Source organism: Cygnus olor, chromosome 1 (genome assembly GCF_009769625.2).
Source record: "Cygnus olor isolate bCygOlo1 chromosome 1, bCygOlo1.pri.v2, whole genome shotgun sequence".
Classification (NCBI taxonomy): Eukaryota; Metazoa; Chordata; class Aves; order Anseriformes; family Anatidae; genus Cygnus; species Cygnus olor.
In genome coordinates this window covers 1196904-1218700 of record NC_049169.1, presented here as the reverse complement: position 1 = coordinate 1218700, position 21797 = coordinate 1196904, and the positions used below count along the sequence as shown (strand labels likewise).

General features: G+C 58.2%; 1 protein-coding gene across 1 annotated transcript in view; it reads right to left on the bottom strand.

Annotated features, from left to right (window-relative positions):
- The window catches only part of AHCYL2 (adenosylhomocysteinase like 2), a 78437-nt gene extending 60707 nt beyond the window's left edge, over nucleotides 1–17730 (bottom strand). The window contains exon 1 of the mRNA XM_040545308.1: nucleotides 17266–17730. Within this exon, the coding sequence (XP_040401242.1) occupies nucleotides 17266–17670 (405 nt within the window). The 5' untranslated portion in view covers nucleotides 17671–17730. The remainder of the gene's footprint in view (nucleotides 1–17265) is intronic.
- Nucleotides 17731–21797: the final 4067 nt, after the last annotated feature.

Sequence of the window (21797 nt, the reverse complement as noted above, 5' to 3'; positions counted from 1 at the left end):
GCCTCCTCACCTGCAGCATCCCCGGCAAAGCCCCCGGGAAATCCAGGTCACCTACTGCGCCTTCCATCAGCTCTCGGTTATTTTAAGACCCGAATATTAGACGCACTGAGTCTATATTCAGGCAGCTACCTGCGTACCCAAACCCGCACACAATGCAACTGCTTACTGCAAGCGCCGTCCCTCCTCCTGGGGAAAAACGATGCAAACCTCAGCGGCACGAAGAAAGCTTTTACAGCATGGTACTCCTCTGCACATGTAGGTGTTTGCCAACCTAAACGCGTTTTTATTTGGAGGAAAACGAAAGGAATAGGGTCGGTGAGAGCCTCAAGACAAACAGGGGGTCAAAATCTTTACGGTGACTAATTTGATTTCTACCTGATGTATTATAACGTGCTGGAAACGCGCCCTTCAACTGGTTTTCTGCTTATTCTCTCCCTTCTATTTGTTTCTGAAATCTGTTCTATGACATTTCTTTTCCTCTGTTCCAAATTTCTCAGAAACTAACTAACGACAAGGAAGCTTGACGGCTCGGGAACTCTGCGTGTACGAAAAAACACTCAGGAATGAGTCAAGGCTGAGCCGCTAAGGCAAGAAGAGAGCAACGAACGCCGCGTGAGAAGGAACACCTAGCATTTCAAAGCTGACATTCACCTAGAGTATTCTTCTGGTTCTTTCTGACAATTTGAAAACGAATTTGCCTACACCCGATGCAGTCATCCTCGCTGAAGGGAACGTTTTTAATTCCCTGTCAGCCACCGACTCGTCAGCAGGGAAGCTGCAGAGAGAGGTACCAAACGACTGCAGGGATGCCGTTAATCGGTGCTGCGGATGAAGACCTGCTTGAGCTGGGCTGGAAGGGAAAGGCTGCTCTGCTCTTCCTCCGCTCGCCCTTCCTCCTCCTCCTCCCTGCTGGCCCGCACACCGCTCCCAACCCCGCCACCCCCAGCATGTTTTGCAAGACGAGACAAAAGGGACGAGGAGCAGCGAGGTGCTGGAAGGTGGAACCACAGGAGCACGAGCGGCATCCCTCGGGGCAGCGGTCAAAGTGATTCAGCAGCCTTGCCCAACCTCCGGGCAGAAGGGGAAGGGTGAAGTGGGAAGGGCGAACTGAACTCGTCGGGGCTCGCTGGCGCAGGACGCGGCCGCTGCGCGCAGATTTCTGCCTCGCCTTTCCGCCCGGGGTCACCCTTCCCACAGCAGGCTCAGCAGAAAGCGGCACGCTAAGCTAACTGAGACACAGGCGATGGCCACTTTTAAAAGCAGCAGCTTTTACGTTTTTAAGAGACGTCCACCTTTGCGACACCTCCAGCAGTGGGGAGGGACGGACAGCGAAGGGCTGCCACGTGCCTCACGGCGCTCGCCAGCCTTACCTGCCACGCACGGCTGCTCCTCTCTCTCCCCCCACACCTGCAAGAACAAAACCCAAACTTCTCCCCCTGCCCTGTCAAGGGGAGAAACCAGCGAAGGAGCAGAATTCCTCTGAGCTCGAAGACGGGGCCGTTTGGCAGAGCCCGTGGCACCTTTCATCTCCTGGATGAAGTCGGAGGACAAGTTTCTCAAAGACGCTTGGTTACTTTTTAACTGGGGAAGGGGAATCTAAATTCTGCTCAACGCTGGTCTGTGGTTACGCACAAATGTAGAGCAAGGCTGCCCCTTACCCTTCCGTAACACCCTTCTCAACACCCTTTTATCAGTGCCACCGTCAGTAAGCTGCTGTTCCTTTAAACTAAGGACAAAGCACAGGAAACAAAGAACAAACGAACGAACAGGAGAAAGAGCAGCTCAGAGTCCCTACGGTATGAAAAGAGCCTTGTCTGGCTCTGTCCGGGAAGCTCAGCGGGTCTGCGTGCACCTACTTGGTTTTGCCACTGGGTTACTGAAGGAAGAGCCTCCAGAAATCACACGTGCTCGATGAATCAGCCCGTGCTGCTGTCACAACTCCAGTCCTGCCTCACACGACTTCCAAAAACCCAGCTTTGTCAGACCTTCCACGCTGGAAAAGCAGCTGTTCTGGCATTTTCTAATTGCTGTGCCAGCAGCTAACGTCCCTCTAAAGAAAGATGAGGCAGGAGAAAAGGTCTCGTGCAAGCCGTATGGCGACGGACGTCGACTGAGAACGCTTTACGTGCTCAGGCGGCCCGATGACTCACTTGTGGTCATTTTGCTGCATCTGCTGCAGAGAACGCAGAAAACGTTTCAGCTTGCTTATATTAAAAATAAAAAAGTCAAGGCAAAACGAAAAGCCAAGCACAGCAAGTTCTTGGCATGGCGAGCCACCCAGCGGCGCACTCGCTGCGGTCGCCAGACAACTCGCCCCCTAGCCCAAACGCCTCCCGCGGGCACCACCTTGCTGCCATCGCCGCAAAACACGAAGCCCACAGCAATTCCTCCATCAGCTCAGCGAAGCAGCCCAACGCCAGCACGATTCAGGTGCTCCACGCTGCCTCTGAGGCACCGATTCCACGCTGAGACCCGCGAGAATTGCGTTTCTCAGCACCAGCCTCAGAACGCCGGGGCTGCAGGCGGACGCTCGGTGCTTTTTGAGGACGTTTGCTGGCTTTGCCTCCCCGACACGCAGTGCTGCAGCGATTTCAAACCACCAGCTGGGTTAGCACCAACCAAACCGTTTCCCTCTTTTTAGAGGGAAGGATCTTTTTCTCTCTCTTTTTAGAGGCTCAGGAGATATCCCGTGGGGCGCGAAGCCTCCTGGAAGAGCACAAGCATCAGGCAGCCAGGAGCACGGCCACTCTTTCGGCGAGCCCTCTGCACGCCCACACGCTCCTTCCTGTCCTCTCAGGGTGCATTCATCCTCTCCTGGATCTCCGTGGATGTCCAAAAATGAGTCCTGAAGACCACGATGGAGCAGGGTTTATGCAGGAGGAGGAGAACGGGTGGGAGAAGCGGTGGGTCAGCAGGCAGGGAGGAATCGGGAGCGTGGAGCGATGCGGCCACAGGACACGGAAGCGCTGCAGGAGCCAGAGCTGGGTGAAAAGCACTCCAGAAGCATCAGGAAATTATCCTTTCATCTGTCTTGTAGTTGCAGAGGGTCTTCGAACAGCGCTGTACAAATACAGCACGGAGCACTCGATAAAGCAGTCATCCACGCTCAGATCTGCTGGGGAGACAACCGATACTGCCCAATTTATCAGAGGAAGGTACAGGTAGCTGGAGCAATTGGCCCAAGGTCATTTTAATACCACAAGATAGCTCAGTTGGAGAATCACGTGGAGATTCTCTTTCTCTCATCCTTGCTTCTGAAAGTCTCTTCCTACCCACAGACCGGGGGGAGGTTGCATCCTGCACAAGGAGAGTTTATTTTCCTCTGCCACGTGGGTGAGAACACGTCCTTGGATATCTAGTCTTAAACCATAGTGAATTTCCCTTGCGCTGAGTTTCAGAGTCAGCTGAACTACGCAGTAACAAAAGGCTTTCAGGGCCACACTCGAGGCTGAGGAGCAAGCCAAGAAAACAGGAAGGAAACGTTTTTGTGACGGCCTCTTTCCATTAGGAGCCGACACTTCAGCCCTTCTGTGCCTGCTGCTGATGACAACAAACCATCCGGATCAGCTCCCGTGAAGCAGTTCCTTTCACAAGCCACATGCGATGGAGTATTTTTGCTTTGCTTCTCTTTTTTGCCTCTCCCGGGACCTGAAAGCGACTTCTGCTTCCCAGCACTCCTGTTCGGACCGTCTGAGGTCGCGCCGAGGTCTCTGAAGCCGTGCACTCGAGCGGGTCCCGATGTGCTCCACGCACCTCTCGCAACCCGCGCAGGCAGCCCAGCCACCAGTGAGCCTCCTGAGCAGCCCTGCGTGCGCTGCCTCTGCCTGATGCTGCTCGCTCGGTAACCACAGAAACGGTTTTAAAGCTGGATGAGCAGACACGCAGCCTTCAGGGAGCAAGGCTCGGGGCTCGGTTTCCACCTGGACAGGCCCGTTCAGCACCCGCTCACCTGCTCCTCCGCTAGCTCTGCCCGACGAAGCGCCCTTACCTCTCGGGATGCCTCTCACGTACGCGTCCCACGGGGATCTGCTCCAAGGAAAACGCTTCTTGTCTCCTGTGTGGCAGCAGCCCAGCTCCCTTCTGGAGGCTCCCTGCACTGCCGCGGATCTCCGCTGCCGTTTGCCCAGACACCACCACTTCAGACACAGCCTCGTGCTATTTCACAGCAGAGTTTGTTTACCGGGGGCCATTCAGGTGTCAGAAAACCGGAGCTGGAGCACAAAGACCCCAGCAGGGCACGCAAGCAGTGCCGTCAGTAACAAAGGCTGCTCTGCTTGAGCCACGCAGCCCTGCTCTTCAGGTGCCCGCGACGTGCCCGACGCCGCTCCTTCGGACGGCAGCGAGGCAGGCTGCAACCTCACAAACACGTCCATCCGCAGAACATCACTCCTTCCTTACTATTCTCGGCTCGAAATCGTTCTTGTTGCTGAGGGCTCCCCAGAGACCCATTCCTGCCTTCCTCCTCTTCCCCGCCAAGGCAACTGCCTTACTCCTTCGCGCAGCCCAGCAACGACTGCTAGAACTGTCTTTGCTACCCAGATGGGCTTCTGGACTTCTCCTCTGCCTCTCGAGTGACGGAGATTTAAGACAGGAATTTGCAGTGAAACTTGAAACGAGTTCAATTTACATATTTTTTTGTCCTTTTCTTTTTACTCCTACTGCTGCACCAATTTGGACCATATCCAGTTAAACATTACGGGCTACCACCTGTACAAAAGCTATTTACAAAACAAAAGCTTTGCAGAGCATTTCCCGGTGATAGAGGCTCCGTTACCGCGTCCTCACCATACCCTTGTGCCCACCAGGAAGAGCCACAGGTGGCAGCATCCCATCTCCTCACGTTCTCCACCAGGATGGAGCCAGCAGCATCCTTTTAGCCATGGCCTGTGCCAGCTCCCCGGTTAATAAGGGGCAGAAGACCAGCAGAGACCTCAAACATCCTCATCCTACTTGATGGCTAGGTCAGAGACACGCGAGATGATGATCCCAAGACACAGATGGTGAACGACGGCAGCCCAGGAGAAATGCTCTTGTCCCCCTCTATCCTCTGCCAGGATGAAGGACCCGTTTGAAAGGCAGCTGCTTGAGGCAGTGCAGCAAAGCGGCTGGTCCACAAACAGAAAAACGTCTCAAAATTCAGTGAGGACTCACCAGCAAGGAGCACTGACCACGCAAAGGAAGGTCGGGAGGCCGAACGAGCTCTGCTAAACGCATCCAGAGACATCTGTGGGTGAATCTTCACTCAAAAGTAAGACAACGTTCACATAAACAGGTAAAAATAATTTGAGAATGTTTTTCCCAGAGCCAGCAGCTGGCATAATTAACCCAAATTAGGGGATGTGACTGCGCACGACCTGGAGGAGCCACTAAGGACGAGCGGGCCACGTTCATCCGGACCCACAGGGTGCAGGATGGCTCGGGCAAGGAGTGCTCTGTGCCTTGGCAGCTCCGTGCTCAAAAACTGGACTTTTAGGGGAAGAAAGGCTGGAGAAGCACACGAGGAAGCCGGCAGCTTCATAGGGAAAGGCCTCGCAGCCCCGCACGCAGCGGCCTGGCGGAGGGCTCCAGCACCAGCCCGGGCTGCAGCCAAGGGCCGCTGCCTGAGGAAGCCGATTTTAATGATAATAGTTGCCATGGTTACCTTAATTCCATCACAGCTCCAAGCAGTCTTGCAACTCAGACTCCACACCGCTAATCAGGAGTCTTGCATAACATTAGCACTGAATAACCCAATTTAAACCAACTTAAAAGCCTGGATTGTTGCAGAGGTTGTTGACGCAAAAAGGAGGAAAAAAAAAAGAAAGGGAAAAACACAAACCTGTTTTGTTCTGGGAACTGCTGCTTCTGCATCTGTCCCCAGCAAGCGCTCCGCTGCTCTTGTCTGTACGGAAGCTGGGGGTAAGCCAAAGCCAGAGCAGAACCAAAACTTTTTGTTTGTTTAGTCAAGTGTAGACTGCTCGGTTTGCTTACGGAGGAAAAGTAACGGAAGTATGGTGACATGGCATCAAGTCAAAGGGGCTGAAAGAAGGACTCCTGGCTATTACTGGGAGAATAAAACAACATGACATGGCAATCCTGGAATAGGAAACATGGGAAGTGCGGCGTAAGAGCATGTCAGCTGCAGGAAGAGGTCTCCAACTGCAGCTTCCAAGTTCCTCCTTTGACCGCTGCCCACGGCGGGGCTGGCAGAGTTGTGTGGAAAATATTCCTGTAATTTAAACAGAGCCGTAATAAGCTCAGCTGACCTTAGTCGAGACAGAAACTCTCCCAGATCTATTCCAGTTTGCCTTTTGGGTTTCGGGTCCTTAAAGTTAGGCGAGGAGCATGAACCCTGCGAGTTCAGAGGAGGAGACGGGCGCTGCACCACCTGCAGCGCTTCAGCAGCTCAGACGTGAGCACCTGGACACACGACGGGCTGCAACCCGACGTGTCAGGGCATCGGGGCAGAAGTCTGCAGCCAACAGAGCCCGGGGCCCCTCTGCAGGAGCTCAGAGACAGGAGGGCTCGAGACAAGGCCCCCATCTAGTCGTCAAGTCTCATGAGAGCAAAGCCAAATATGTTTTTTCCCCTATTAAAACACAAATGAGTTTCTTCTTCACTCCATTTTTTCCACCCTCAAACTTTGCTGTCAGAAGTTCCTCCTGGACCCGCAGGACCCGTGGCCACCTTCCCGGGTACAGCAGCACGAAGCTCTGCTTCTCACCCTGGGGAGTGCAGGAGAAGGTCACATTTCTCTTAACCCCCTTCACTGTCCAAACCCCAGCATTCTCCCCAAAGGCAAAGCAAGGAGCAGCAAAATCTGACCTTTAACGGGACCGGCTTTGGTGACCTGCCCTGCAGACTGCTTTCCGTACAGCTGAGTATGATCCTGTGTTAACTTAAAGGCAGAAAGAGAAGTTTTTCCGCGGCTGTGACATCCCACCAGGGCCAGAACAGACGCAGCCCCTCGCACACAGACCTCAGCCCCCCAGGAGCGAAAAACAGAGGCTTTGAAAAAGCTTAGGTACTTGGGTGTCCCACAAAATCCCGTTTTCTACGATGCCCACAAACTTTGGATGAGCCACACGGACCAAAATCCGAGCAAAAGACCTTATCTGTTGCTGGGTAAACAGAAGAAGTGAGAACCGTAAGAGCTGGCAACGTCTGCCACCTCAACGCGACGCCTCCCGTTAGCAAACCCCAAAGAGAAACTAAGCGGCATCTGTAGGACGTGCAGGCAGCCCCGGCCGGGCTGGGGCCGCGCACCCCAGCAGCACGGGGTGGGAAGGCAGCGCGGCAGGGCGCCGCTCGGGCAAGGAGGCACAAGAGCAGTGTAATAGCCTTCCCCTCCCACGATTCTTGTGCTGAAGCCTAATTTGTTCTGCTTGTGTTGTGCTCATCTGCGCATTATTTAAATGCGTTACAAAGTCAGGCAACAAAAATCAGGGGTAGGCTGGTATTCAGCACTTCTCCCCCCGTTTATTTTGTTGCTTGGTTATTCTCCTCTCCGGGGTTTTTCCCACCAGCTAAAATCCACGCTTCTGGTAGGAAATAACGATAATTGCAGGAGAGCCGAGGTGGTAACGAAACCACCCCCCCCACACTCCTCCATTTAAGCCTGAAATGAGATTTTCCCAGAAAGGCTGCAGGTATTTCAGCAAGACATAACAGCAGCGTTAAAAAGCTGCAGTCTGAAATACCTCCGTGCTACGCTGCAGTCCTCCATCACCCGTCCTCGCGGCAGCAGGCTAGATCACAACATCCATCAGAGCAGGAGAAATAGATCGCAGCCGTTCACACGAAGCAGGAACAGAGGAGATAGCTGGTGTTCTGGCAGAGCTCCGGCACGGTATCAGTGCTTTGTTCCTGATAGCGAGGAATCTCACATTTCTGGCCCCTACAAAAAGCTCAGGGGCAGCTCGGACAGGTAAGGCGTTAGGACTTGGGGTGTTTGGTCCAGACATGGAAAAAGGAAACTGTTTGGAAGGCTGCAAGGTGTAGGGCACTGGGTAAGTTACCACCTATAATAATAAAGCATTTCGTGCTGTTTGGCCTTTACAGGAGTCGGTATGTTCTAGAAGAAGGGAAAATTGCTGGCTAAAAGCTGACGGAGAAAGGCCCATGACTGATAACCCCAATCCTCAGGAGCGGTGCCTCGGCACGGGCTCGCCAGCACCAAGGGCAGCAGGCTGCGTGCTAGCACAGCTCCAAGCTCACCCAGGGAGAGGGTTTCGGCATGCCAACACCCCGCCACGGTCAGCCTGCCCAGGGCATCACCACCCAGACAGCCTTAGGAGGGATAAAGGGCAGCTCGTGGGGCGATGGCACCAACCTCCTTCAAGGCAGAAGGGCAGCATGGAAGAAGCCCAAATGTCTGTTGGCATCGAGGATGGTTTGGGGGCACTGACTTCCAAAGGGGAGAGCAGGAGACTGAAAGGGCCTGCGGATAAGGGAGGTGACAGAGGGGAGGCCAGGGGGCTTGAGCTGGTCACGGAGCCACCAGGAGCACCACGTGCGGGGCAGCATGCTGGGGGGACAGCAATGGAGCAAGATAAGAGGGTATTTGTCCAAAATCAGGTACGAGCACAGCACGTACAAGTTCTGCAAGACTGTTTTCTGCCAACCGGGTGCCCTTGGGCAATTCCCTTCGGGATGGCGCACAGAACCTGGCCACGGCATGGAAGGACAAGGCAGGGTACACTCGGGTGACACCTCCATCCGCCGAGGGGGTAATTTCCCCTGGCAGCACTTAACGGAGCCATAAGGCCCCCGTCTGCAGTCAGCCTCCAGGGCCGAGGAAAGGCACCGGCTCTGTTCTTGAAGACAGATCTTCCTTCCCCTCCTACCTCTTTTCACAGTGCTGAAGAGCTCGCTAGGTTCACGCTAAGGCTCTGAGAATCAGTCCTTGCTTTTTCCTACAGAAATAAAATCTTAGGATTACACATACGTATAGTGTCACATGTAGAAAAAAAAAGACAAACCCACAGTGAGTGCTTGCCTCTCGACACCTTCGCTCCCTTTCAGCTTTGAAGGATAAAACACCCATTAATGCGTGCAGAAATAACAAAAACCACGATTTGATGCCAACTACCACAACGTCCTGAGATTTAATTTACTTTCGGGTCACTGTGATCCCAAAGGCCCCGTTCCCAGCAGGTCTGGGGGCCGGAGGACGGGCCCTGCCGCAGCAGAGCTCGCGCCCCGGCTCAGTCCGCACGCCGCCGCAGGACGTATCACCGCCGTGCGGCTTTAAAAAGCAGCCTCGCAGAACTCAAATTCTCCGAGGGGTGACGGCAAATGTCACCGAGCCCGGTGAACTTCTCACCTTCCCAGCACGCGGCCCAGGCAGGCAGCCACCCGCGGGACACGCAGCCGCGGCTCTCCGCTCGCGGCTCCCCAGGCTGTTTGCCCCAACTCGCCACGTGGCTTATGGCAGCCCAGAAACATACTTACACAGAAATAAATGTACACGCCGTATCTCTGAAACATTACCCCTCGCCTCCTGGCCTTTCCCCTGATCCCCACCTCCCCGACCTGCTGCTGCCTCAGGAGAGGCCGAGGGGAAGCCAAGCAAGCGGAGGGAGCTGGAGCGCACTCGTTCACACCGCGGTTTTCTGCACTGGAACCCAAAATACCGGCTGCTGGAAGCACACCGAAGTGCTAACCCCTTACGCAGCCAAATATCTTTGAGAGAATCAGCTACAGTTACTTGGAAACAAAAGGGATTCGCTTCCTGACTCCTGAACGCGCACACTAAAGGCACATAGCAAAACTGGAGCGGGATTTGGTGCAAGAGCAGAGAAATTGTAGCAGCTCAGTACGACAAAAAGCCACTTCAATCAATGCCTAACTGGTCTGTGTGAAACGCTGGAGTTTTGGTAGTAACCTCCCCATCCCACAATGTAGCAGGTTTTTGGTGGTTTTCCCTTTTCTTTTTTTTTCTTTTTTTTTTTTAAACCCACATCAAGCCATTCCGTGCACTCTGCGAACAATAGGAATTATCTCGGCCAATACCAAAGCTGACCCGAGCAGATTTCCCCGCCTCCGTAAGCCCCAAAGTCACGGAGAGAACACCAAATGTGAGTCAGCGAGCGCTGGGGTAACTGGAAGGCGAGCTGGGAACAGACAGCAGCAGCCCGAACCGCGGCAAGCCCTCTGCTAAATTGGTCCCCGAGTCATTTTGATGGGAACGGGCCATTCCCGGGATTTTCTCACATAACTTCGGGATTAAACGCCGATCACCTCGTGCCCCGTTAAGTAAATACCAAGCACAGCCTCCTAACTGTCGGGTGAAGGCATGTTCATACTCCTCCAATTTTTTAAATGCTTGCCTTTGGAAGAAAATTTGAAATAGAGTGGTTCAGCAGTTCTGGACAGCCAGCTCGTTTTTCGACTGACTTTCCTCTCTTCTGACACTCACGAAAAATGCAGCGGGCTGCCTATCTCAGGCTCCGTCAGGAGGAAAAACACCCGGGGATCCACCGCTGCTCCGCCTGCGATTTAAAGCAAGGTCAAGCAAGCAGCAAAACTTGAATGTTTCGCCTGGCAAAAGGCTAAAAGTGCTTTTAGGAGACCACCGAGGCTGGAGAGCCGAATCGCAGAGCCGAGGCCTGGTGCTGCTTCCCGGGGAGCCACCTCGGGCAGCGGACGGGATGTGGCTTTGGGGCTGGACTCGCTGCCACCCGGCTTCGCCCCCGGGCAGCCACAAAGCACATGGAGCAGGCGGCGAGAGCCTGCAGGAGCAGGGGTTGGGCTCGGCTGCTAAACGCTGTAATTACACCGTTTTTCTGCGATGAGGCTCCTACGAGCAAGTCCACGCAGGCGGGTGCGGGCAGAGCAGAGCTCGAGCCAGGCGGACGCCCGCCAGCTCCGGTGCAGGAGCTGCGTGCCTCGAAGAGCACGAGGAGACCGGCGCAAGCCGCGCTCTGGCAACACGACCTCCATAAGCTTTGCACGCCTGGCTATGAACGGGAGAAGTGTCGGTTATCTTCTTGTGGCTTGGGATCCGGGCTGACGGCAGCGCTGCGCTCGCTGCTCCAGTTGATGCTGGGGGGAACCGTGCCGCTGCAACAGCTCCGCTCGGCAGCAGCAAGGCACCGGGGAAAAAGGTTGGATCTTCCCCATTTCATGGTGGGAACCCCAAACATACTGGTAGGCGATCCTGATGTCGGTGCAGCCATAACCCAGCTCCAAACCCGAGACGGAGCAGTTTTATCTTCCAAAACCAGGAAATCACGGAGCCTTCCGACGCGAGGGTGAGCTTTCCAGGGGCGTAACTCCCAGGCTCTCACCTCTCTGTGCGTATCCCACAGCATTCCAACGCCACGTTAGCAAAACGCCTTCCATCCCAGACATAAAAAGGAGGCGGGCACGACCGTGCCATTTGATTCTCTGAAGTCCCTGCAAATGTCACCCGCTTGTGCTGGTCGTCTTCCGGAAGCTCACTCAGAAGGCTCCGATCTCTTTAGTAACTACTCCACTTGAGATATTTGAGCACGTTTCTGCTAAAATAAGTGCTTCAGTCCATATTTATATAGTTATACGTGCACTTTTTCCCAATAACAATACTATAATAAGTTAAAAACAGTCAAAGGTTCTCTCCCCATAGCGCAAACTGTAGGAAAGCTTACGCTGCAGGAAAAGCACCGCAAATCAGACCATCGGTGTGGCCAGCTTCACGTATGTTTTTGCAAAGTAAGGAACAACTTCTGGCAACCTGAGCATTCTTCATTCTGTGCACCGTACTTCGGAGAGAGCACAAATTAAACGAGCTGCACCTGCAATACGTAGGAAGTTTGAAAGTTTGGCTGGGAAGCCAGCAGTTCCTCGGCAGCCCTGTCTCCAGGCAGAGTTTCTGCTGCGCTCCAGGAAGGGACGCAGTTTTTGATGCGAGAAAGGCCAGGCCAGCACGTTTAGGTACTGCTGGCCTCCCAAAATACCATAAGGAACAGGAGGTGCTCAGCGCACAGCCTGCAGGAGCGTGGCAGCAGGTGAGCTCTAGGCCTGAAGCTAAGAAGCAGTCAGTTGAGAAGCATTCCCTAAAATTAATATTAAAAAATAAATAAAAATCCTTGACCTCGAATCCTCAAGGCTCCCCAAAGAGCCGCTATTTCACGTTCCTCAGGCGTGCTTTCTCACGTGCTGCCTTCTCCCCCTTCAGACCTTTTTTTTGGAGGGGCTACAAATGCACAGCATGACCCGCGTGGAGCCCGGTCGGTGCAAGGCTTAAGGTTTATTTTATCCTCCGCGCAGCCTTTTCCTCCCAGTCAGCCCTGGAACCCACCAGTCCCGCTGGGACCGAGAGCAAGCGGCGCCCGGCATCGTTCAGGGGCTGGAGCTCGTTTCTCAGGCTGCCCCCTCCATCCACCACGCAGGTCCTGCCACGTGCCTGCAGCTCCTCCCCCTACCAGGGGCTTAGCGGGACGTCAGCATGCGACCGAGGTTCTACCCTTGGACCCCTGGCTCGAACCTGCAAAACCGAAGAGGAAAAAAAAAATAACAAAGAAGAGAGCGAGGCGGATGCTTTCTGCACCCTGCTGCCGCGGTTTGGAGCAATTTGGAGCAATTCTGTTCCTTCAGCCTCGTTGTTCTTCAGCGTACCCAACGCTGCAGGCTGCTCGTTTGTATGGAGAGCCTGCCCGCTGTCTGAGCTACCCAGCTCGCTGCTTTATTCTCGGCTTCATCTGCATCGCCTTGTCTGAGCTAAACCATTACATTGTTTTACAACGCACCAGACCGAGTTAAAAAGAAAACCTAAAAGGTCAAACACGGCCCCGAAAGCCGTAATTGCTTTACCTGGCTCATCCTTCAAGTGTCAAGCCAGGGCCAAAGCTAAGGCTGAGCTTTTAATTGCTTGCGAATTCAAGCACCAGGCTGCTGTCCCCCCGGGAAAGGCGCAGACGCGAGGATCGTTAGGTGATTTTATTCCCGAGGGGGGCCCAGCACCCTCAGCACCCCCATAAAATGAGGGTTTGCTGTTCCATCCCGAGCGCTGGGCTCCTCCTTTCCACACTTGGCCACCCGCTCGCGTCCACCGCCGTTCTCTTCCGTCCCTTCCTTCCTGTTGCGCTGCCTCCACGCCGAAGGCCGAGCTATCGACCCTTCCAAGCAGCGGCACCCAAAGCGCCTCCCAAAAATCAGACGCCGCACGTTCACAGGGGGACAGACCCCGGAGCATCACACGCAACGAAAGAGCACGGCCTCCAACCACAAGATTTCATTAAGCGGCGCTCAGACCGCGCTCATTAGGAGCGGCGCTTGGGAGCTCGGCCCCGGGGGAAGCGTTCATTACCTCGCCCAAGTGAGCACCGCGGATTAGAGCGGGATGGGAGAACACAAGAGGGACGCGCAGCTGGGAATCCTAGAGCCGAGGTCAGAGCCATCGCCTGCACGAGCCGCGGGAGGGGCGTTTGGAGTCTCCGCAGAACAAAACCTCCCGAGCAGGAGGCGTTCATTTGGGGGAAATCGCAAGAATCGTGCGGCGGGGAGGTTTTGGGAGGTTTCCCTCCAGCAGCGCCGCCCTGCTCTGCACATCAGCGAACCGCCCTGACTCCAAACCCTCCAGGTAACGCGGCCGCACAGAAAGCACAGCCCGAAGCTCCGGCTTCGGGGGCTTCAGGGGTAACCTCTTGCTTTGCCAAGCGGCAAACGCTCACCGTAAAACTTCGGGGCTACACAACCACGGCCATCGGAGCTCCCCAGCCGGGGTTACGCGCACCCACCGAGCCCTACGGCGGGTCAGGAGCCAACGCGTCCTCGTTGCGGCCCCCGTGCCACGCACACCAGCACCACCGTGCCCACGAGTTGGGCCGTTCCTCCTGGGCTTTGATGTGGGGACGGGCTGAGAAATCACACGGAGCAGGAGCGACCGTGGCAAGCAGCCGGACGCCCTTACGAGCTCAGACACGAGCCCGCGAGCTGCCGCCACCGTGCTCAAGTCCAGCCAGGAGGCTCGAAACCTCCACCCGTCCAAATGCCTCGGCAGGGACACAAAGCCAGCCGGATGACCCGGCTGAGTCCAAGCCGGCGCAGAAACGGGTTCTAAAACGAGAGCGGGGTCACAGGAAAGAGCTGCCGCGGCTGCGTACCGGGACCTCTGCGCCTGGGTCGGAGCTGCGTGAGCAAATGTTTGCTCAGACATTAAGAGCACGCATTCAAATCTCAGTAAAAACAGAAAGCACAACGCTTTCAACACGTAAACCAGTCAAAAAGAAAAACAAAAACAAAAACCAACACATTTTTTCGGCCCGACTAACTCCAAGAACTACAGCTGACTTCACATCTCCAGGATTTCGGTACGACCTTGCCGATGTATTTTCACACAGACCCTTACTACGGGTACTAACGCTAAGTTCTACTGGATTTGACTACAATTTTCATCCGCTTGTTTTACGCTTGTTTCTGTTTTAAACCTCCCAGCAGTCGCGGGGCCGCGAGCGATTTCCTGGGTACCAAGCGCGGGGAATGTATTCGGGTGCCAGCGCTTCCCCGGCAGCCGAGGGGAGGACCCCGGGTTTGTACACCGAAAACGGAGCGCCCGAGAAGCTCTCGCAGCGCCGCGAGGCGCGCGCTGAAGTCGCTGGAAGGCGACGGCGTGGAAGGAGAGAGAGGAGAGAAGGAGCGGCTCGTCCTCCCAGGCACCACCGACGCCGCTCGCCTCCTCGGGGGAGCATGAGCTCCCCAGGAAACCCGGCACCTCCGCTGCCCCGGGGGTGCGTCCGGAGAGGGGATCCCTTCGGGAACTGCTGGGAGCGGCCCCAAAACGAGCCCATCAGCCGCACCCTGCCCTCGCAGGTGGTGAGGCGTTACTGAACGCCGCGCTGCTCGCTGCCGGAGGAGGGGGAGCGCTCGTAAAGGAGCCAGAAAAGAAAGGAGGGCGGTATGGGGTGGGCAGGGAGCATCGAGAGGACTTGAGAAGAAAATATGGGCACGCTGGGGGGGGGTCTCTGGAAGCCGAGAGGTGGGACGGGGGGAGGCAGCAGCAGAGAGGGCTCCAGGCACTCGGAGCGCGCGCGGGCAGCTCGGGATGAAGCTGTGGTGCCCGCCGGCAGGTGAACCTGGCTTGGCATGGCGAGAGAGGCAGCTGTGGTTCGGCGGCTTGCACGCGGGGGTCAGCAGAGAAAACAGGGCCCCCGTGCGCCAGGGATAACCCAGGGGAACCCGACGGAGGAGAGAGCAAACGGAGCGGGGAGAGGGTGAGGATGAGGAGGCTGTCCCCTGGGAGGAAGGTCTGCCTTCAGCGGCGTGCGCCTCTCCTCCCTGCCTTCCCCGATCGCGCCCCCCTGGGGAGAACGCCCCCTCCTGAGGATCCTGCAGCGAAGGCCGCCAGGCTCCCAAAAACTCGGCTTCCCAGAGATTTCCCACTCGGGACCTCTGCAGAAAACACGATTCCCTCCGTGTGCCCGCGGCGGGGACACACGCGGGGCCGTCCCTGCGCCTGAGCGTGTTTGTACCTGCAAGGACGCCCGTGCCCGCACCCGGGTAGGGACAGACGTGCAAAGGGACAGGGGCGCGCGGCGCACGCGTGCCTACACGCACGGGGTGCTCGTGTGCACACGGGCGTGGGTGCCCGTGGGGGTGCAGAAACACCTCCCGTCAGCGCCTGTACCGCCACAGCCACGTGTGGCACACCTGTACGCACGCCCGTGTGCTCCCCGGTGCACGCGTGTGCACCCGGCCGCATGCCTACGTAAGTGTGAACCCGCACAAATGCTTCCTTGCACGCGCAGGTGCGTGTCAGGTGTGCGCCTACAGCACACAGACACCTGCAGGCACACACACCGATACACGTGCGCGCTGGTTCGCCGGCCAGCGTGCATCACGTAGGCGTGCACGCTCACCTCCACGCTCGTGTGCTCACTCCCGCGTGCACAAGCGGGTGGATACCCGTGGATACGGCCATGCCTGGGTGCCCTCACACTGCGTGAGCAAACCAAACACAAGCACGTGCACACCCCCACGCGCCGGGGGCACACCCACGAGGCGACGTGCAGATCTACAGGGTACGTACCCACGCACGCCCTGTAGGGTACGCGATCCACGCCGGCAAGGGCCAAGTCCGGGGCCGTGCCCCGGCACCCCGGGGCGTGGGTGAGCGTGCAGCGACACAGCCACACGCACGCGTGCCCAGCAGGGCCACCGCGGCACCCCTCCCACGTGGGGCGGGTTGTTCAGCGTGCTGTTATCCGGCTCACGGCCGTATCTCGGAGATAACACCGGGGCCACGAAGCCGAGACGATGCCGTGGCCCGGTGCCCGGGCACCGGCATCTCCGACAGACGCCCCCGCAGGTGGGCGTGCACAGCTGCTCCCTGCCCCCCCCCCCCCGTGCACACGCACGCTCTGTGGTGGGTGTGAGCGTGCAACACAGGGGCCGCACGGCACGGGGCGTGCACCGGGGGGGGGGGGGGGGCACAGGACCCACACAGGGGCACCCGTGGGTGCACCTGCACCGTACGTAGGTGGGATAGGGGCAGCCCCACGCCCAGGCTGGATCACGGGGTGGGGGGGGGCCGGGTGTCCCCACACAACGTGGTGGTGGCCCTGTTTTTTTGGGGGAGGGGGGTGTCACCTGAGTCCCCGCACACCGTGACAGGGTCCACACTTGGTGGGGGTGGGGGCACCCGAGTCCCCGCACACCGTGACGGGTCCCATCTGGGGGGTGTCACCCATGTGCCCACACTGTGTCGGTGCCCCCATTTAGCGGGGACAGGGGGGGGTCACCCCATGTCCCCACACCCCGTGACAGGGTCCCCATTTAGGGGGGACGGGGGGGTCACCCCATGTCCCCACGCAGTGACAGCGTCCCCACTTGGAGGGGGGCACCCTGAGTCCCCACACACCGTGACGGGTCCCATTTTGGGGCTGTCCCCACACACCACGACAGGGTCCCCGTTTTGGGGGGGGGGGGGGGGGGGGTGGGCCGGGGGACACACCCCATGTCCCCACACACCACGACGGTTCCCATTTGGGGGGCGTCACCCATGTCCCCACACCGTGTCGGTGCCCTCATTTAGGGACAGGGAGGGGGGGACACTGACAGCGCCCTCATTTAGGGGGGAACCGGGGGGGGGGGTCGCGCCGTGTCCCCACACCCTGACAGGGTCCCCATTTAGGGTCCGGGGGGAGGACACCCCGTGTCCCCACACCATGCCGGTGTCCCCGTTTAGGGACGGGGGGGGGGGGGGGGGGGAGCTTGACGGTGTCCCCGTTTAGGGGGTGACCGGGGGGGGGTCACCCCGAGCCCCCACACCCCACCCCACACAGGAACACCCCCCCCCCCCGGTACCTTCTTAACGGTGCGCGGCGCCTCGGTGACGGTGCCGTCGGGGCTGACGAGCGCCTCGGCCGCGCCGCCGCCGTTGTTGTCGCCGCCGCCGCCGCCGCCGCCGCCGTGGTGGTGCCGGTGCTGGGGGAGCAGCGGGTCGCTGCGCTTCATGGCCGAGGCCTGAGGCACCCTGGCGGCGGCGGCGGCGGCGGCGACCGGGGGCGTCGGCGGGGGGGGGCAGCCGCCGCCGCCGCCGCCGCCGGCGCCGGGGGGGGGCCGCTCGGCCGCCGGGACCGCCTCACGCTCGGTAACGGGCACCGGGCACGACGGGGGGGCCGCGGCGGGGCACGACGGCCCCGCTGCCTTGTCCATGGGGCCGCCCAGCTCCTTCAGCTCCACGGCGGGAGCCGCCACCTGCACCGACATCGCTGCTGCCGCCGCCGCCGCCGCCGCCGCCGCCGCCTCCTCCGGTTCCCTCAGGGACCGCCCGGCCCGCCCCGGTCCGCCCCCGCCGCCGCCGCCGCCCGCGGGGCACGCTGGGAGTTGTAGTCCCGCCTGCCGTTGCCATGCCCCGCCCGCGGCCGCGCGGGGACTACGAGTCCCGGCGGGCAGCGCGCCGCGCCTCGGCCGGGGCCGCGCGGGGGGTTATGGGAGATGTAGTCCTGAGGAGGGTGAGGATGAGTAAGGGGGGAGGAAGGCGGGGGTTGTGCGCCTCACAGGGCTGAGGCGCGGAATGGCGGCGCTGGGGGGACGAGGCCGGGCACCCCGAGCCGTTCTAGGCCTCTTGCACTGCACCAAAATTCCATTTTATTTCGTGGTTTTGAAGAATTCAATTTCTGCCTGGTTATTTTTAGTGGTTTCGAAGAATTTTGAAAAATTTCCCGCACTGCTGCCCTGCCTCCCGCTCCGTGGCCCCCCCTCGCCACGGGGAGGCTCCCCACGGGCCGTCCATGCTCCCGCGAGGCCACGTCTCCAAGCTTTGGCCTGCCCTGGGCTGGCCCCAGTGCGTCCCAGTCCATACTGGGACACGGCCTGGGCAAACTGGGGGGAGCCCAGGAGGAGCTGCAGGGCCCGGAGCGAGGAGAGGCTGCGGGAGCTGGGGCTGCTTGGCCTGGGAGGGGGCGGCTCTTGGGGGCTCCCCCGCATCCATCCTGCTGCCCCCAGCACCACTGTGGCTCTCGTAACCTTCCCCCGGAGCGCTGCGGATCCTTCCAGCAGCACCACGAGCCTTCTGTGCCTTCTTCGAACCATCATCTTCACCTCCTGGGCCACCTCAAGGCACCAAACCTCCCCAGCACCAGTTCCAAGCCTCTCTCCCGGGCCTGCGGCTCCACCACTGGCAAAGCCCCGAGGAGCAGGAGCTGAGACGCGCTGGCAGAGCAGCACCCGAGAGCCAGGAAACTTGCTGTTCTGCCAGGTTCCCCGAGCCCACAGATCCCCCCCTTTGTGGGCGAGCATTTGTGCAAACCAGCAAACAAAAGCCTGGTAACAATCTGCAGCTTTCTACATCCAGTTCTTCGGGAAAGCTCCTCATAGGGAAGTGAAACTCGAGCTCGTCCTTGGCTTTTTTATTGCTATCGTTATTGGGATTAATGCAGGATATCTCTGGGCCCAGGACTGCTGATATTGTTGATGTTGCAGGTGACTGCATCACTGGGTATTTAAAAGCCCTAGCCATACAATCTCATCCTTACATGCCGCATGCTCCGGAGGCGCAGAAGTCAGAGGTGCAGCCCATCTACTGATGGATAAATTTCCTTTAATTAGCTCCTTCTACGAGGTTTCTCATTTTTGCCATTCTTCAACCCCCCCAACTTGCTCGTGCATTCAAACTCTGCTTTTTGATTTTTTTTCCTCTTCCCCTCCTATTTTATACTGTTCTGCCATTGCTTTTGTCCACGTGCACACGAGGACCGACGCAGCAGCAGGCACAGGGGAGCGGGGGGCTCCAGCAGCATGCACTGCCCTGGCACAAATTTAGAGGTTTAGGCACTGCCATCCCTTTTGCTGCGTGGTGGGGGTGGCTGGGGGAGCTGTGCCTCTTCTGGTACAGCCTGGCAGCACGACGGTTTTGTTTTTAAGCTATTTCCTTTCCCTAAAGTCCATATGATTTCCATTCTGTACTCGTCAATGTCAACTTATTCGAGGCTCAGCCTCTAGCCAAGGATTTTTGGGGCTGTGCAAGCACCGGGCAAAGCCCAACGTTGCCTTCCCGGTGGAGAAGCAGGAGCTGCGTTGGCTGGAGGTAAAAGGATCCCGTGGTTCTTGGGCTGTGATCAGCCAGGAGAGGTGCGGAGCAGGCTGGAAAAAAGCCACCAAGTCCCGCAAGCTTGTGTGGAGTTTCAGGACCCACCAGAACAGAAATGCCAAGGTTAGGCCGGCGCAGGGGAAGCAACCTGCAGGATTTCGACGAAGCCAAAAGAAGAATTTCGCGCTTTGAGGGGAAGAACCCAGTCAGCAGCCGATGAAGCACGAGCACGACACGCTGCGTTGGTAAAAAGTCACCGGGGACGGGAGGAAAAACGGTTTCATTATGTGCCCGGGTGGCAGCTGGACTGGAAAACGCTCAGGGGAGAGGCGAGGGCTGTAAGGCATTTAATGGGCTCGGGAAGCAACGCGGAGAGGACGACGGGAGGAGCGTGAGGGGGGCGAAGTTAAAGAAACACACGGCTTTGTGCGTGGAAAGCGCCCAGAAAAGTCCCATCTTCACTGAAAAAAAAACATTTTCCTGCTAAAGCGAAATCAGGATCTGTCTCACAGCACATTCCTGCCCCTCTGTCGGAACAGAAAGCTCAGTCTCAGGCAGCTTTCGGTCTCAGAAGGGGCCTTTGAAAACAAAACTCTTTGCAAACTGCTGGGGGAGGGATTTGGGGTGGCAGCAGATGGAAATCCCTCCCCGGCGCTGCCTGTTCCGCGCAGCCGCCAGCCGGCTCCATGCGAAGCCCTGGATCCGGCAGCATCCCGGCCCCGAGCAGCACGGGAGGGGGGCTCATGCCAGCCTGGGGGCCAAAATCCCCCCGGTGCTGCCGATGGCTCCGCCGGTGAGAGAACGCCCGATGCGGGGGCACCAGGCACGGAGCTCGGCACCACCAGCACCCAGCCGCGCATCGCTTGCCCCGCTTGCCTTTTGGAGAGCGGCCTCATCCTGGGGGTACCAGGTTGCTGGCAAAGCCACAGAGTAATCTCAGCGCGGCCGAGCGCCCCAGCGCTAATTAGTAGCCACTAATTGGGCACTTCATCACACCGGGGCGTGCACTGGGGATGCCCGCGGAGGGAGCGGGTTATACCCCGGTTTGCCAGCGCTCCGGCCGCATGGCACCAGGCCGTGCTGGAGGATTTATCTGGGAAAACAGCGGATATCGGGGAGGAAGGGAGAGGCCGGCGGGTAGGGAGGGTTCTGCCGCTCAAACAATCGGGGCTCTGTGAGCACGGGGCAGAGCGGTGCTGCGTACGAGCTGTGCCGGGTACGGGGACACGGGACAGGCACCGGTGCTGGGCCCCATGCCGGGGAACGCGGCCCCCAAAAGGCGAGGATTTCCCCAGCCTGTGGCCACGTGTAGGTCTGCACGGCTGACAGCCAGGCTCGGGAACTGCTTCTCTTACAAGCGATGACCACAAACAACATTAGATGAAATAGCACGGTCGTTTCATCCTGCTCCCTCGCACAGCACATCCCCAGCGCACGGTAAGAGAGGGAAGGGCAGAGGAAAAGCCCAGGCAGACGCCGAGCTTTGATCCTGCACAAACGAACAAAACCTGGGGGTTTCTCCTCCACTACCTTGGCTGCAAAATTAAACGTGGCCAAGCCCTTCGGCTCAGGAATTGCCCCACCACCCGTGGTCCTCCATCCCCGTGCCAAACTGCTGGCGCCTGCACAGGAGGCAGAGCTGGGTACTGGGCAGAGCCCCCGCTGACCACTCCACGGGCTGGATTTGCCCATCCCCGTGACATTTGGTCCTAAAAGCAGCGGCCACGTGGGTGCTGGCCTTTGAGACAGAGCATGGCAGCAGGGCTGCTTGGCAGAGTCGGTGCCAGCCACTGTTAACCGGGAGGGCAAAGGCTCCTCCACGACCGCAACGCCGCGAGCATCGCCCCATGCCACTGCGAAGGCTGATCCCTCACACAGGAGGAAAAGGGGAAAAAATTCCATTTACGTGGAAGCTTTTCAACTCCCTGGGACTTCCCGCTGTAAGCCGACAGACAGCGGTCGTCTTGCCGGGATGTATTTCATAGCAGACGTCAATAGGAGCCCGCAGCGTTCGTTAGCTCTTCTAATTGCAGCTCCTGCTCTACAGATTTAAGATGATTCAGCCTACTCCTGCCTAATGGCATGCGGACATTCGATACGAGCAATCCGATTGTACCGCGGCTATTGATTTGTTCTGGCAATGTCCCCGGGACCGGCCTGCACTATCGCAGCCTTCGTTCATTTAATTAAGGCAAAGGCAGCCAGAGAGCGCCGACACTTGTCCCCGGGGGCGGGCGGCCGCGTGCGTTCGGGGCAAATATTACCCAGGCTCCTTGAAACCGCCCTGCCTCGCCCGAGCACTTTA